Source organism: Anolis carolinensis, chromosome 5 (assembly GCF_035594765.1).
Source record: "Anolis carolinensis isolate JA03-04 chromosome 5, rAnoCar3.1.pri, whole genome shotgun sequence".
In the NCBI taxonomy this organism is placed as follows: Eukaryota; Metazoa; Chordata; class Lepidosauria; order Squamata; family Dactyloidae; genus Anolis; species Anolis carolinensis.
Genome location: NC_085845.1, coordinates 13,763,527 through 13,781,495, shown reverse-complemented (window position 1 = coordinate 13,781,495; position 17,969 = coordinate 13,763,527). Strand labels below are relative to the sequence as shown.

At 40.2% G+C, this 17,969-nt stretch overlaps 1 protein-coding gene across 1 annotated transcript in view; it reads right to left on the bottom strand.

Moving 5' to 3' along the window:
• The window catches only part of fras1 (Fraser extracellular matrix complex subunit 1), a 386,797-nt gene that overhangs the window by 216,764 nt on the left and 152,064 nt on the right, over nucleotides 1-17,969 (bottom strand). Inside the window, exons 3-4 of the mRNA XM_062981362.1 lie at nucleotides 13,939-14,046; nucleotides 11,209-11,301 (exon numbers count right to left, since the gene is read on the bottom strand). Coding sequence (XP_062837432.1) covers nucleotides 11,209-11,301; nucleotides 13,939-14,046 — 201 coding nt within the window. The remainder of the gene's footprint in view (nucleotides 1-11,208; nucleotides 11,302-13,938; nucleotides 14,047-17,969) is intronic.

Genomic DNA, 17,969 nt, shown 5'->3' with positions numbered 1-17,969 from the left:
TAAGTGGAATTGCTGCATGCCTGTATCTCCAAATACTGTTTACCAACAGCGCACAATTTTCTCTGTACAGTGTATCTCCTTCCTGGAATAAACTACATACTATACTGAAAGCATAGCGCGCCATTCAGGGGCAGTTTATTTTTAACTTGTCAATAATTTTAGTGAGCTCAAGTCTAATACATGCAGGAATTAGAAGCTCCCTCCCCTTGGTTTTTTGCTTAAATACACTGTCCTATATGGAAGCTAAATTCCAGGGGAGAGGGAAGATCAATTGTTCCCAATGGAGTTCTGCCTTTTTAAGCTCCCTGTCATTGTGGGATGGAGGATAATCAGGTTGGGGGGAAAACACAAAATGGGTGGTTTATACCTTTCCTGCACAAATTGAGCCTGATCCCACCTTCTCTAGATTGACCCCTCCATGTTTCCTTGCTATATTTTTAAACTCATAAAATTGTACCCTCACATTTACAGATATGATTAATATGTTCATTCTAGGAATCTCCAAGTCCTCCAATGTGACTTTACAGCAGTGGTTCTCAACCTGTTGGTCCCCAGGTGTTTTGGCTTACAACTCCCAAAAATCCCAGCCAGTTTACCAGCCGTTAGGATTTCTGGGAGTTGAAGGCCAAAACATCTGGGGACCCAGAGGTTGAGAACTACTGCTCTACAGTAATCCATCAGGCACATGTTTATCACAGAGTCATGCTGGAGAACCTAAAAGTTCATAGCAAGAAGACTTTTGTAGGTCGTGCAGTGTGATTCTATGGTCAACCTAATGAACTGATGACATTGACCAATACACACTTTGTTGCCTCAACTTTTTGACCTGTTTCTGGCTGTATTTGATCTGCTGATTCCAAAAATGGCTCCCAATCCAGTCTTCCCCTATCAACTCTAGTTTCTGAGACATGCCATATACCAGTTTGCATCTGCTCACCCATAGCCATGATAACCATATCTGATGTGGTCTATCCAATGTAATTTTCTGAATCAGTGCCCCAAATATCCCCAGGAACAAGCCTAAAAACCAAGGCACCAAGATTCTTTTTTGGTTGGGGATATGCTACTCATGGATTTGATCAATATGTTCTCTCTAGGGACCTCTAGATTTTCCAGCATGATTCTATGGTCAGGCTGGAGGAACTAGATAAAGGTGTAATTTGTCTATCCTGTGGTGTAATTTGTGTTTTTTGTTCCCTACTTTTCAGGATTTCTATACTCCTAATGGGGCCCCTGGTGGCACAGTGTGTTAAAGCGTTGAGCTGCTGAACTTGCAGACCAAAAGGTCCCAGGTTCAAATCCCGGGAGCAGAATGAGCGTCTGCTGTTAGCCCCAGCTCCTGCCAACCTAGCAGTTCGAAAACATGCAAATGTGAGTAGATCAATAGGTACTGCTCCAGCGGGAAGGTAATGGCACTCCATGCAGTCATGCTGGCCACATGATCTGGAGATATCTATGGACAATGCTGGCTCTTCGGCTTAGAAATTGAGATGAGCACCAACCCCCAGAGTCGGTCACGACTGGACTTAAGGTCAGGGGAAACCTTTACCTTTACTCCTAAACCCAGTGCATGTGAAGAACTGAGTGTAATTCTGAACTGCACACCATGCATGTCACATAGTCTGTTCCTCTCAAATGCAGTCTCTATTGATTTTCTCCTGCTCAGATCTTGCTCACATCATCCTTGAGAGAAAGGCAGACCATCTGCATCATCACTACCTATCTCCATGATTAATGTATTTCATACTCGTGAGTAGTTTCTGCTGTTTATGGATTCCAATTGGAAACACTTTCCTAGCTATTTACCCATTCAATTGTCTTCCTTAACTTAGTGCCTCCCAAATTTGGTGGACTCATCTTCTCCCAGGAAGAAAGATCCCACTAAAATCATAGAAGCTACATTCGGGAGTAATCTCCCTTCAAAAGGTGAGGTATGATCAGACACAGTATGGATGCACCCCTTTATGTGTTTCATTCTTGAAAGTAAAAATGAATACAATAGGCTCTCCACATTTTCTGGGGTTAGGGACACAGGATCTTTGCAAAAGTGGGGAAATGAGAGAACATTTATCTAAGAATCCCTAGGTCCTCTAGTGTGACTCTATGGTTAACGTTCAATGGAGGACTTCAAGATTCTTCAACAGACCGTTTTAATCAAATCCATAAATAATCAAGTCTACAAAACTGAAAACAAATGAAAATCCATCACTGTAATTCCTGCAGTATTCTCTCTACTGAATGAGAAAACGAAGTTTTCTGTGCAGTTTCTGATTGCTTTTTAGATTTTGCAGAAATACACATTTTTTTCAATGTAGAAACACATTTGCTATTCAGAAAACATGTTTTCCATGCAGAAATATTATACCTCTGCAGAATTTCATATGCTATTTCTATGTAAAAATAGTCTCTCCCTGAAGAAACAGACATGGGTTTTTTTGTGCAGAACACACATTTCTATGAAGAAAAACCACACCCAAAGTGCTAAAACCTTTCCTGTGACCTTGTATCTGTTTGGATTCTTCCCAGTTTGGGCTGAGAAAGGAAGACCAACCAAGTATTCTTTCCATTTCTTAGATGTAACAAAGACTGAAGGTTTTGTTTGGTTTGAGTTCTGATAAGAACTTTCTAAGAGCCTGAAATTAAATATATCTGAATGTGGGGGAAATCAAAATAGATAGATATGCCGGAAGCAGAGGTTTGCATTCAGCTCTTAGAAATGAGTATCTGTGTATGCAACCACTTTAGTGATGCTAAATTAACCACTTGTATTATCCACTCTTCATCTTTTAACACATGCAACTTGGTCTATTCTAAGACCAATTGAATTTAACTAGTGTGAACAGTTGAGAATGTTGTTCCACTTGTTTTTGATTAGAGCAGTGGTTCTCAACCTTCCTAATGATATGACTCCTTAATACATTTCCTCATGTTGTGGTGACTCCCAACCGTAAAATTATTTTCATTGCTACTTCATAACTGTAATTCTGCTAGTGTTATGATTTGTAATGTAAATATCGGATATGCAGGATGTATTTTCATTCACTGGACCAAATTTGGCACAAATACCCAATACACCCAAATTTGAATACTAGTGAGGTTAGGCGGGAAATGGTTTTGTCACTTGGGAGTTGTAGTTGCTGGGATTTATAATTAACCTACAATCAAAGAGCACTCTGAACCCAGACCACAATGGATCTGCACCCAACTTGGCACACTACCTACATGGCCAACATTGAATTTTGGAGGGTGAGGGGCTGTTTTGGAATTCTGGGAGTTCTAGTTCTCAGAAACATACTCTCAGAAACAGCACTCCCCTTATTTGATAGGTCAGCCAATCACAGCAAGACAAGGGCTTTTGGTGGGAGAATTCGCTGTCTGTTTCCAAAAAGGAAGAGAAGGACAGGCGGAGGGATCTTCAACATTCTTTGCCAAAAAGTTTCCTAAGACCATCAGAAATATGAGGGTTACATGAAAAATAATGCATCCAACTTCATTACTTGGGTTTGGATGTGAATATTTTAATAAATCAAACACAGAAATAATCCTTAGAATGTGCTCTTTAACTACCACTATTCACTTTTCCACATAATCACCAGACAATTGGATATATTTCTGCCAACAATGAACAAGTTTTCTGAAGCCATCACGGAAGAAGTCAACACTCTGTTTCTGCAACCAGCATCTCACAGGACCCATCATGCATAGAACTTCCGATAGCCAAGCATAGCAATAATGTGACCCACATGTTCTTGTGAAATGCCGATTATGCTTGAAATTTCTCTCTGAGTGATATGACAAATGCCCTGAATCAATCTGTCAACCTTTTGCTTGTGAAACTCGGTGGTTGCTGTCACGGGACGTCAAATTCTTTGTTTGTCACGCAAGTCAGATGTTCCCACCTCAATATCTTTAAACTTGCTCGCCCAACGATGCACAGGACTCACATCAACACAATCCCCATAAACAGCTTGCATTCTCTGATGAATCTCCTTTGGGGTGACACCTTCTGCTGTCAAGAATTCAATGACTGCACATTGCTTAAGTCGCATTGACTGACCGTCTGAGCAGGGTTCCATACTTTGCATTTTAACAACACAACCGTTCAATGCTAAGGCTACCCGCCAAATGGAACTGTAGAGGAGAGTCTACTAAACAAGCCAATACCTGCTGCATACCAGGACTGCCATCTGTTGAGGAGTTACGAAGCTGGAGGCATTACTTTTCATTCAACCCTTGTATGTTTTCTGGTGGTCTTTGGTGACCCCTCTGAGACTTCCCTGTGACCCCCCCCTCTCAGTCCCAACCCCCAGGTTGAGAAACGCTGGATTAGAGCTTCTCAAAAAGTGCAAAATTTCAAGCAAGAGATTCAAGCAAAAAGCTACTTGAGACAAAATTGAAAGTGAGGAAAAATAAAGTAAAATTGATAGATACACCCACCCATACTTGGCAGGTCTGACCATTACTTCAAACTACCTTCCCATCTGTTCTTAATCCCATGATGAACAGAAAGCCTTAGAAAAAAACATGCCATATATTTTAATGTTTGCATTTGTTCCAGTCATACTCCTGAACATACGTTCAAAGTGAAAACGTTATAGCTTTGCTTTAAAACCGAACAGTACATTTAAGTTTTTATACCCTGCCGTGTTTCTCCCTTTTATGTCTCATTTTAGCCTGCTGGCAAATGGCCTCAAAGCCTTTTAGGTTCAGGTTTCTCTTAAGGCCATCACGGAGCAAAGTAAAGGGAAGTCATATAACTAGCAGGGTTTGGAAAATTACTTTTAAAAAAGCATTATAGTTGTGACTCTTCCCAAAACACCTGATTGCCTTTGCAAATACAGGTTTTGAAAATCTGACTTTCTTACTGTTCAAAGTAAATACAAATTGTAACTTTTAGCTACTTTAGCTAACTTAAAAAATAAATCAGAATACTACAAGTCAAACCACACCTTAGTGACCAAGTCATATACAGTTTAATTACTTTGTTGTTGTGTGTCTTCAAGTCATTTCTTACTTTTGGAAACCCTAAGGTGAAGTTACCAGAGGGTTTTCTGGGCAAGATGTGTTCATATGGGCCTTTGTCTTCTTCTGAGGCTAAGAACATGCAACTTGTCCAGGGTTATCCAGTGTGCTTCCATGCCTGAATGGGGATTTAAACCTTGGTCTCCAGAGTCTTACGACCTCACCAGATGGAGGTTTTCCTCCACACTTCAAAGATGAAATCCCATGGAGGCCATCAAACAATGCAGAACTGCTTCCGGTAGTTGCTCATGGGACTCTGTCTCCATAGAGTGTAAAAACAGATGGATTTGAAAGACAGACAGAAATCAACTCTATTCCGCTCCCTGCACATAGAAATGCTTAAAAACTGGGGTTTTCCCTTAGGATGGGAGGGGGTGGATTTCTCCATTTACATTCCATGCTACTTCTGTCACCATTGAAAGGTGGTGTTTTAAAAGTATGCTGGTCTCCTTTGAAATAAAAGAACACAACACCCATCAATGCAATGGGAAATGAAGTGGATGATTGAGCTAAAAACGGGAGTAGGTGATCCTTTGTGATGGGGGAGAGTAAATTATCTGTCTTCTTTAAAGACAGAATGCCATGGAAGGAAGATGACTCCACTTGCTCTCCCCCTCCCCTTTTTTATGGGATGAGATCCATAATCCAGTACTCAAACTACTACACCACACTGTAACTATAGAAGTAACTAAATGTAGAGATGCTGAAAAAAAGAAAACATGATTCCTCATTACGATGAAATGTTAACAACACACATGTATGCTTAATTACTACCCAAAATGAATTAAATGCAAGTAAATGGTTATTCCTGAAGTAATGGGAGACCCAAAAGAGATGGAATGGTCCATCCTAGTTAAGAGCGAAGTGACAATTAAACTCAAATGTTTTGTCATCTATGCTTCATAGGGATGAATTTGTGACAAGGCTCTTTCACTTTTTATAGTTCCTGGATAAAGAAGACAAGCCATGAACTATGATATATCCAGTCCACCCTCTCACCCTGCAAAACCCATATTTTTGCCAACACAGCTCCACTTTAACAGGGCTATTTACTGGCCAAATAAATGGGATCTATGGTGGAAACAGAGAAGCATCCAGTTCTATTCTTGTAGTTGCCATCTTACTATGTATGAAACTGAAAATGTGCTGCTATGGGCAAGGAGCTAGATATTTCACTGACACCCCTCATGGATCTCTTGTCCATAAACATCTATGTTGTGAGGGTTGCTTCAGATAAAAGGCTTTTGTAGAGGTAAGGGAGGAGCTCTGCTTGATGTACCTTAGAATCACAAAATCATAAAGTTGGAAGAGACCACAAGGGACATCCAGCCAAGCAGGCATACACAACCAAAGCACTTCCGACAAATGGTCATCCAACCTCTGTTGAAAAATCTCCAGAGAAGGAAACTCCAACAGGCTCTCTGGCAGCTCTTCTCATCAGGAAGTTCTTTCTAATGTTTAGGTGGAATATTTTTTATGATAATTTCATTCTACCTTTGTGGTATTTTCCAAATCCACTAATTAATTCATCATGTCAACCATCTACACCAAGGCATAACAGGTGAACATAAGTCAGCCCTGTCACCATAGACCAAAGGTCCATCCTATCAGCACATTCAGTAATGTTTACTCTCAATCAGAGTAAAACCATCAAATCAGTTGTTAAAAGCTGAGTTGATTCATAAGTAAATCAAGGGATCTGCTTTAGTTCAGACTAGGAAAGGAATTCAGGCTTTATTCTCCTTCTGCAAACAAAATGACACCGCCAGTCACACAAGGGGAAGGTTATCAGCAAAGTGAAGATTTAAAAATAAACCCTATTGATTTATCATTTCAAAGCCTTTTGCTTAGTGTTCAGTTGAAAAGGACTTCCAAAACAGCTTACAAAAGTGAATCATACGCTCCTGACTTGAGATTTACAAGATGAGAGATATAATACAAAAGGAAAAGGCATGGGGATGTGTGTAGAGGGGGAAGCAAATGCAGGCACTAATTCTTCGTTAAACATTCTTACGAAGACTAATGGGTGGCCTAGAGCTTCCAACCGAATGTATGCAAATACAGTTCTTAGAGCAGTGTACTTTATAACATCAAATGGACAAGCCAAACTTTATCGCTTCCGTTCTATTGCTTTTGTTCTCTCTCAGCCCTGGGAGAGTGAGGGACCCATTTTATGTGTACACACACTTCTTGTAACATCTAAAGCAGAATGGAGATACCGCCGAGACCACAGCACTGTCACTTTATTTCCCTTACCTGCTATTTTACCATCTCTGCCTGATGTAGAAGCCTGTGAAATTTTGAAATCTATCACAATATATTTTACACCTTCTGGTTGGCCCAAAAGACTAGCACAGAATGGATTTTAGATCTTCTTGGTTTCTTTTTGGTTAGTTTTATGGCCAATGTGGCTGACCTTGCATGGTTCCAGAGCTAAGCCATATTATTTTTCTCTTGCTCTGCTGTGTGTCTTGTCATTTGTGTAACTAGCAAGGGGGAAAACACCTAGAAAAAATTAACAAAGGAACCCTTCACCCAAAAATAAGATGCTAATGGTCTTTTAGTGTCAGGGTTAGCTACTTTTATTTGTACAGTACTTAGAAGCTGACACTAAGAATACAGCCCTGAACATGGAGGCTCCACATTCAGAGTAAACTTCTGTCTAATAGAGAGTTACATGGAATCATACAGAGTTGGAAGAGACCCCAAGGGCTGTCCAGTCCACCCCTCTGCCAGGCAGAAACATCCAATCAAAGCACTTCCAACAGATGTCCATCCAGCCTCCATCATGCTGAAAAGCCACCAAAGTGCCAAAATGTAGATCTGTGTTTACATTTGCTCCTCCTCCCCGTCTCTTTTTCTGGTCTGCATTTTCTCCACACTCTTTGGAGACCATGTTTTTTGCCCCTTGAGAAGGACAGTTAACTGTCCTTGAAGTATACAATGAATAGCACTATGGTTCCACTTTAAATCCCATGGTCCCACCTGACAGCATCCTGGGATTTGCAGTCTTGAGAGAAGCATTTGCAACACTCAGCCAGATGGTTCAAGTGCCTTCCCAAACTACAAACCCTAGGACTCCATCTGATGCAGCTATAACAATAAAATGGAATCATTGCATTGTAATTTCATGGTGACAAAGAACTTTAGGAACAGAATTTCACCTTTTAAACATATTGAAAGGATTGCCTGCACAATTCAACATTTTAAAAAAACACTCATTTTCAAAACTAAAAGTAGACCACTGTCCACTCCCCCTTGCTGATTCCAGAAGACCCCACAGATAGAAAAGCAGTCCCTGAAGCTAATGCAGTTGTCCACTCTTAGGAGGCAGTATCTGTGTGTTTCTCCAACTCCTAGTATTTACCTCTTCCATAAACTGGAAAAGTTAGAAAGAACAAGACAGAGGATGATTAATTGTCCTTTCTCTCATTGCCTTCCAAGCTACCACACAACAAATGAACTCTTGGAAAAAAAGATAATCAGATTTTTGTAGTATAAATGCCCAAATTAGCTTCCATGATGACCCAATTGGCAGCAAGTGTGTGCCAGTTCTATTTTTTGAAAAAAAAATCTTGTTCTTCTCCTTTTTTTAGCTTTGGGTATCTGCCCAAAAGTTAATTTGCAGCAATAACTTTGGTTAGGTCATGTGTGAAGCAACATACAACTCCTCTGACCTAGTTCCCTGGAAGCAAGAGCCAGACAAAGGAGGAAGATGCCAGAGAACTGGCTGAACAAATTACAATGATTTGCAGCCAACAAGCAAAGTCTGGCAAAGAAGCGGGTAGATCCTGCTTAGACTATGGTTGAGATCCAATGTCAGGGCAAATGAATGGCAAATGAATGGGCGCTACTGGACAATTTTCTCCATATATTCGTCATACAGGTGGCAACCCCCCCCCCCCCTTTACACACACAGTAAGCCTAAATACCTCTGCTTTCTTCTGTGGTTTTTCTCAAACAGTCACCATTTTGAAGACTGCATAAAAAGGGGAATTTGGAAGTATTCCAGACCTGCTTGTTCAGTGGGTGGTTTTGCATGTTTTCCATAGGGCTTGGGTACAAAAATGTTTGAGGATTTGTGAGTTTTAGGAGATTGGTGTGAAGTCTCATGAGCCACAAAGTGACATCCAGGGAACTATGCTTTGCCAATTTCCATCCAAGATGAATACAGGCCATCCCCATTAGCATCCTTCCACTAGCCTTCCTCTTCCATTCCCATGCAACAGCTCCAGTTGATGGCAACAAGACAGAATCATAGAAACATAGAGCTGGAAGAAACCACTTTGGCCATCCAGTCTAACCCCAGCTATGCAAAGAATACACAACCAAAGCACCCCCAACAGATAGCCATCCAGGTTCTATTTAGAAACCTTCAGAGAAGGAGACTGACCTCTGAAACCAATCAAGACATAACCAGTAGGTTGGAGGGACTGGACCTCAGGTTATCACCTGGCTGCAGTTTTGTAGCTGGGAAACTAGAAAAGGTTTATGTGGATCTCCATGCATTTTGGGGTTCTAGGAGACAGGTGGCTCTTCTTTGGTTCCCAGATGTAAAATTGCAGCCACATTGTGTAGAACCCATGGTTGTGTATATGTGTGTTGAAGTACAAGGTGTTACTAGCACCTCTTTCCACAATGACCTTTAAAGTGTTAATGTGGGATTTGTGTATTGATAGTGTTTAAATGCAATTTGTGGCATGCTTGTATTGCAACTGATTGCATCATCCAGAATGTACCATAGTGTGGAAAGAGTTAATTGCCAAGAAGCTATGATGACCTTGATGTGTGGCTGTGTGATGACTCATGGGCCATGTAGTCCCATTCCTAGTGCTGTTGTGACTGATGAAGAGGAAAACTTAGGTTTTCCACCATTTCAGCCAGAAAAGGAACCATTTCAGCCAGAAATTGAGCCTTTGCACCTGCAGGAGGCTTGTCTTCCAGAAATCTGCCAAACAAGCCCTGAGTCGAGTTCTCCCCCTTTTTCGCTCCGTAATTATTATCTCCAGCAAAAAGGAGTGCAGCAAGCTAATCGCAGGAGTTTGAGAATTGCAGCAAAGCATTCAGATGATTAAGCCTGCTCCCATGAGAAATTTTAGGGAGTCATACATCTGGACACAGAGATTGACTTTCGTTTCTGATTCCCCAGAGAAGTGTTCTCTGGTGGGAAAACGAGGCCTATTTAGGTTCCTTGCTCCCGAAGGAATCTTGCGGAGTCAATTCGTCAGCTACCGGAGCAGCGTGTGTGGACAGCTACTCCTGCTCTCAAGCCTTTGTTCCTGTTCCAAGCCTTCGTTCTCAGCCTTGTTTTCTCCCCGGATCTTGCCTTGTTTCCCGGACCTCGCCAAGTAATTGCCACGGATCTTGTTCTTGCTCCTCGTTTCCTTGTTGCCTTGAATCAAGCTTTGTGTTCCAAGAATCAAGTTATTTCCTAGCCTTGCTCAAGTTCATGGACTAAAGGACCTTGTCATCTCCCCTCACTTGCTCGGCAAGTGAGTGTTTCGGTTATTGGATTACAACTTTGGACCTTAATATTTCATATTGGACATTGCTTTTTTGGACTAATTTTGACCTTTCCTGAAAGGTCTACTTCTGGACTATTTCCTATACTTGTTTTTATTAACTTTATATATTTCCTTAATAAAGATATTAGATAGATTCTGGCCTCTGTGTATGGTTATTGGTGCTCTGCAGCCTGGGTCGTGACAGGCTGGAACTAGGGAGTATCCAGACACAAGTGTTTATGCATACCGATTGCGTCAGTTCAGGTGAGTTCTGTCTGCCTAGAGTTCGAGTCAAGTTCTGTTGAAGAACAGAACAGTCCTGTGTTAATCTGTCGTCTGCAAGTCTGTTTGTGTTGATTACTGCTGCATACAGTAAAACTTTGTAAATAGTTTTACCAACGTCTCTGAGTGTCTCTTCGTTCTGCGCTCCACTGCTTCCATCCAACTACTGCTGCACTGCAAATATTCTGACATAAAGAACATAGGCTTTAACACAGGTTACAAGAGCCTATGTTGTCAACAACGTTCAAGCCTATGTTTCCAGCTAAGGTCTCAGAATGTCTCTTTGTAAAGGATGCCCTTCTTAAAAATTCCCACTAGTAATACAACCTGGTGATTCTCAAAAGCAACATACCAAAAAACAAACAAACAAAACAATATCCTATATATAAGGAATACTTACCTCATGGATTTGTCCCTCATTTTCACAAAATCCTGCAGTTTGGGAAACACACCTAGGGCAGCAAGCATTGGGGAATATCTGGAGGACTTCTCCCTAAATAAGAAAACATGGGTGGCAGAAATCACTCTGTCTGGATAGAAACCCAACCAATTCCTTTCTTTCAGAGTTAAGAAATTCTACTGTTAACATTCAAAGACTAGCCATGTTAGTCTGGTATATCAGTATTCAATGGATCTCGTAGCACCTTAGAGACTTAAATGAGAGAACAAAATTGTTAGCATAAGCTTTCACAGACTAAATCTACTTCCTCAAATGCCTTGAGTGAAGGTGCTGCAAGATGCTTTGCATACTGTTGGCGTGTTAATGTTAAATCGTTAAAATATCTCATTCGTTCACTTTAAAGCTGCAGTGGGAACTGTACAAAAATAATTTGTTAATTGTTAATTATCCCATTAAATTGTTAAATTAGAAATGGCGTTTCAAATTATCAAAATTGGGCAGTAACTAATCAAAGTAACAAGACATTACTCGGAATTAAAATGGCTGGAGTTCTTTGATTAAAATATCACTTCTCTTGCTCCTCAATTGTGTGTGTGTGTGTGTCAGGAGCGACTTGAGAAACTGCAGGTTGTTTCTAGTGTGAGAGAATTGGCCGTCTACAAGGACGTTGCCCAGGGGATGTTTTTACCATCCTTGTGGAAAGATGTTTGATGTTTTTACCATCCTTGTGGGAGGCTTTTCTCATGTCCCTGTATGGGGAGCTGGAGCTAACAGAGGGAGCCCACCTCTCCCTGGATTTGAACCAGCAACTTTCAAGTCAGCAACCCAACCTTCAGGTCAGCAGTCCTGCCAGCACAAGGTTTTAACCCATTGCACCACCGGAGGCTCCACTCTTCAGTTGAAATGTTGCAAATATAAATTTTAAAAAATCAAGAAACTATTTCCAAGCTCTGCCTTCTTCTAAACTGCATTTCTTTCGAATAAGGAACATAGGTTTAACTCCTCAGGTAGGTCTGTGTTTTTTCTGTTAAGCGTCCCTGGAAGTGATATTCAATGTAGATCCTTATGTTCTTGTACAGATTGCAGATTAGAATTAAAAAGCATCTATCTATGTTTGTGCCCCTTAAATTTTCTCATAACCTAGATTGTGGAATGAGATCAAAGGCAGATTTAAAATCTATAAAGACAACATCGAGGGATTCCTCCTTTTACCAAAGCATATGTTTGAATAAGATGTTGAAGCATAAATCCTTTATCAATTCTTGACCACCTAGCCCCAAATTCTGCTTGTGCTTCAACTAGGATAGCATGATGGCGCAATGGGTTAAACCCTTGTGCTGGCTGAACTGCTGATCTGAAGGTTAGTTTGCTGACCTGAAGGTTGGTGGTTCAAATCCACAAAATGGGATGAGCTCCCGTCTGTCAGCTCTAGCTTGCGGGGACATGAAAAAAACCTCCCAGCAGGATGATAACATATCCGGGAGTCCCCTGGGCAATGATTTGTAGACGGCTAATTCTCTCACACCAGTATGTTTTCAAGTTGCTTCTGACATGATAAAAAAGCTAGAATATACTCTTGATTCAGCCAATCCACTACAGTAGAGTCTCACTTATCCAACATAAATGGGCTGGCAGAACATTGGATAAATGAAAATGTTGGATAATAAGGAGGGATTAAGGAAAAGCCTGTTAAACGTCAAATTACGTTATGATTTTACAAATGAAGCACCAAAACATCATGTTTTACCACAAATCAACAGAAAAAATCAGTTCAATGCACTGTAATGTTATGTAGTAACTACTGTATATATGAATTTAGCATCAAAACATTGCAATGTATTGAAAACATTGACTATAAAACATTGGCTACTAACAAATTGATTACAAATAAAGATAGAATTGCATAAAATGGACTTGCAGTAACAACATTGTCGGAAGTTAAATCCATAAAAAGTTCAGTCCTTGCTGCCTAGAGAAACAGCTGTAGATCCAGGCGGGAGGCAGATTGTGTTGGATAATCCAGAACGTTGGATAAGCAGAGGTTGGATAAGCGAGACTCTACTGTAATTTGTTGCAAAGGTGGTAGGACATAATTGACTAATAATGCAGTAGTTAAAAAACCAATAGGTCTACAATTTGCTGGATCAGATCTTCTCCCTGTCTTATCTAGTAGACACCCCAATCATCAGGAATAACTGCAAGGATCCAAGTTTGTAAGTTTGGTGAAGCACCGACAGTCTTTGGCAGAAAAGGCCAAAGACCTTGTAAAACTACAGTTTTGTGATATTCCCAGCATTCAGCCATGGCAAGTCATCAAATGGTGTCAAATTATATTAATTCTACAGCATAGATTGATGCACCCAGGGCCAACCCAATCATTAGGCAGAATATACTGGTCAACTCTAACAGCAGATTTGGGGGTCATGAAAGAGCAAGGAACTGCTCATTACTGACTTTATTGCCACTGTATTTCTACTTTCTGGGAAAGGTGCTTGTGGGACTTTTCTACCTCTGGTATGAAAATAATCTGCCTTACTTTGGATATCATCTCCCTTGTTTTGGGGGCAGTGGGTTTGCTGATTCCACCCAGGCAGCAAGATTCCCTGTCTACCAACCTGCAAATGTTTTGTGTTGCAAAGTAAAATATCTTCCTTCTTTCCTCAACTCTGTCCAATTCAAACGTTTCTCAATTTTAGCCCAACCAGGTGGATGTTGTTATTGTTGGCTTACCTTCTGGAAGTTGCAATGTGGGTTTTGGCAAACAATGGCTTCGCATAGGACAATATCACCATGACAACGGCACTCTTGGCAGGAGTCCGACTTCCAAACTGTGTTGTTCTGCAAACAAAGCATAAGCACGAAAAATTGTATTATGAAGTGTTAACATTGCTACATGCAATTACTGGACAGTTAAAGAAAAGTTCAAATGACTTTAGAAGGGACTTAGACAAACTTGGCAAGCAACGTCTATCTGCTATATACTGATTAGCCCATATGCTTGCGGTAAGTCCAAAGCTATTCATTTCATACTTCCAAAACATGTAATCAAAAGACTGGGGCCTGCGATGAAAACCAATCAATTCCAGCTGTAAAGTAATTGATCCACCTAAGCCCCGGTAGCTACAATCTGATTAGGGTTTCTCTCCCAAACATCTCAGCTTCTTTAAATAGATTCAGACTGGGAATTAACACCTTCCAAAGGCATTTGTGGTGCTCCATTCATATTAAAATTAATGTGCTAGAAAAATTACCTGAGGTGTCGAACAGCTACTATGTATAGGAGAGAGGCAAAAAAATAATTCAGAGTCTTGTGGTTGGAATATAGATGAGAGGCATGATAGATGTGGAGGAAATTTTCAGAGTTGGTTGTGCAAGGAAATATCCTTTAGCATTTGCTAAAATATGATGGGTAATTTTTGTTCAGAGAGCCAAGGGAAAGCAATGTTTTAAGTTTTGTTTTTCTTCCTGCATTCCCAAGAAACGCCTTTGGTGTTTGGTATGATTCATGTTTTCACCTTGGAAGTTTTACATTGCTAGTTTTTTGAACAAGTCAGAAATATGAAAAAGGGATTGTTTTTAGACCCATCCGAGAGGTTCAAATCTTGACCTAACTCCATTCCAAACATTGCTTGCAGCCTTATAGTCTCAAGCTTACAGAGAGTATATAGACAAACTCTGGCAAAGTTTCGTTTCACTGGAATTGTGAGTTTTCAAGAGAACTCAATCAGGCAGATTGAAGAAAAGGCACATGAAAAGTCTCAATTTCACTGTTTCTCTCAAAGCTTGGAAATATCAAGAGAGAGACACTGAGCCCTTCACATTCACTAAGGTTAGGGAAACAAGACCCCACAAAAGGGGAAACCCATAAATAATAAAATCCCTATTGTTTAACTTGAGAGAACACCTTTCTAGGGATGTCTTGTTTCTTCTATAGTCAACTTCTGTCAGGTCACAATCCTTAATAATTTCTGTGGATATAAGCATAACTTAAAATCAACTTCCAGAAGAATGTGATCTCAAAGTAGCACTGGAGGGATTTGGGATTCCTAGAAGGAATATTTTAATCAGATCTGTGAATAATAAATTCAATCCGCCAAAGTCAAGCAGACAAATGTGAAGTACCGACTGTACAAGCATCACATAGCTATGTCTCTGTAACTCCTTCTCCCAATACTATCCTCCCCAAATTCACCTTGCAAGCAATGCAGCCTCTCCCCCAAACATTAACGTTTTAATGTTTCCAAATATCAAAGCAATAATTGAGGACTTAAGAGCCATTTGTGGAATTTGCTGCCTGGAAATGTGGAGGAGTTTCCTTCTCTGGAGGTTTTTTAGCAGAGGCTGGATGGCCATTTGTTGGGAGTGATTTGATTATATGCTCCTGGTCTGGCAGAATGGAGTTAGGCTGGATGGCCCTTCAGGTGATCTTCCAACTCGGTGACTTTAAGACATGCATGACTATTTTTCCTGTAGTTAAACATGCTCCAAAAATCTAGAAGTCTAAGGAGGCCCGGGAAGATATAATGTTTGCAGCATGTCCAGATATAGGAAAATATTTATTTTATTTATTTATTAACAACATTTCTACCCCGTCCTTGTCACCCGAGGGGACTCAGGGCGGCTTACAACAACCAGCAAAATTCAGTGCCAAACAGATAAATAAAAACAGCAACACATTTAAAACCATTAACAATAATCCATCCATAAAATACATTAGTCAAGCTTAAAACATATAGTTACAGTAGAGTCTCACTTATCCAAGCCTCACTTATCCAAGTTTCTGGATTATCCAAGCCATTTTTGTAGTCAATGTTTTCAATATATCATGATATTTTGGTGCTAAATTCGTAAATACAGTAATTACAACATAACATTACTCCGTATTGAACTGCTTTTTCTGGCAAATTTGTTGTATAACATGATGTTTTGGTGCTTAATTTGTAAAATCATAACCTAATTTGATGTTTAATAGGCTTTTCCTTAATCCCTCCTTATTATCCAAGATACTTGCTTATCCAAGCTTCTGCCGGCACATTTAGCTTGGATAAGTGAGACTCTAGTGTACTTAATACCATTCTTCCAAGGAACCATTGCACATAAACCTAAGTTCAGACCATGTCAATATAGTACTTATTCATTAAATGCTTGGACATGTTCCCCTGCCTCACCCCTCACTCTCTGGCAACACAAAAATAGCTTTGTTGTGAGGGTTGTGCTGCATACAATATGGGTTTGAGGGTATTTTGGTCACACAGAATGCCATCCTCCTCAACAACCAAAAAGTGAGTTCCAAGGGAGTAAGTCTGACTAGCACCAGTGTAATTCAACAACTTGCCAGTCATTTACTTTTCTGGACTATAACTACCAGAATCCAGGGTACTGGTCATATTAGTAATGGAGTTCTGGGAATTTTTACGAAATGCAGGAGTCAACGTCTGTAGGCTGGTACATGCTGAACAAATGTGCAGCTCATGAGTGGGTTCGACCATTAAACACAGTGCTGGCCCCTCTATTAAGGCCTGTCCACACTTGCAAAGCTTTGAAAAATTACTTTTTGATTGCCATTCTCAGCATTTCCAAAACAGTACGGCCACCATGAAACAATGTTTCATTGAATGAATTACTGGATGTCTAATCTCACAAAGGGAATTTATTGCAACAATAAAACATTGCAACCATTTCATTGTTTCAATAAATTTTCTTTGTGAGTTTAGACATCCCATAAATCAGTCACACAGACCAATGATCACTGGATGATAGACAGTCATAATAATTGCTTACTAATAATCACAATAAGTACTTTATGTTGTGAGCACATCCAACTGTGCATTCACACATGCATAAATGCATACAAAATGGGTAGGAATTATTCAGCCCTTGGGATTGACATTCCTCATGATTGGCTATGCCGGTCAAATTTAAATTGTGAGTTTTAATCTGCATTTTATCCATTTTTTTAGCTTGTATTTTAACTGTATTATAATGTTATATCCCACTTCAAACAGCAGGGAGAAGCAGGTAATAAGATCATCATTATTAAAATTATAAGCATATTATTATTATGCCACTTTGGGCTGCTGAGTGTTGTAATCAAGGCATTGAGTGATGATTGATGGTCATCCCTAAAGTGTACAATAACTAAATGTGAACCAATCATGTGTATGTGTGTGCACGTGCCTCCAAGTCGTGGTAACCCCCATTCATTTCATAGGGTTTTCTTACGTAGGGAATACTCAGAAGTGGTTTTGCCAGCTCCTTCCATTGAAACATAGCCTATACCACCTGATATCCATTGGTGTCTCCCATCCAAGTACTAACCAGAACTGGCCCTGCTTAATTTCCAAGACCAGATGGAAACCAGACATACATGTTGACATTTCTGCCTCATTCTTCCATGGTCACCCATACTGAGACAACCAAACTATGGAGGAAATCAACATTAAATAATATAAAAACGTTATTATTCTTCAGTTGTAAAGCTTGCTTTAACCACAACAAAACACAGCTATAAGGAAAGAGGAATCTGCATCAGCTAAATTGTGTAACTCACGCTAAATCCCTTCTGTGTAAACGCTATTGGGCTAACTATGCGTAATGAAGTATTGATTCAAGATCATGTACCACACCTGAATTCTTTCCAATATCCACCTCTGGGCAGGTGAGGGGGGAATCTGCTTTTAATTCTAGTCTGTGCTTTTAGAGAGTGGTCCAAGGTGCCAAACCATATCTCTCAATGAATATTTTCTATCATTCCTTTGATG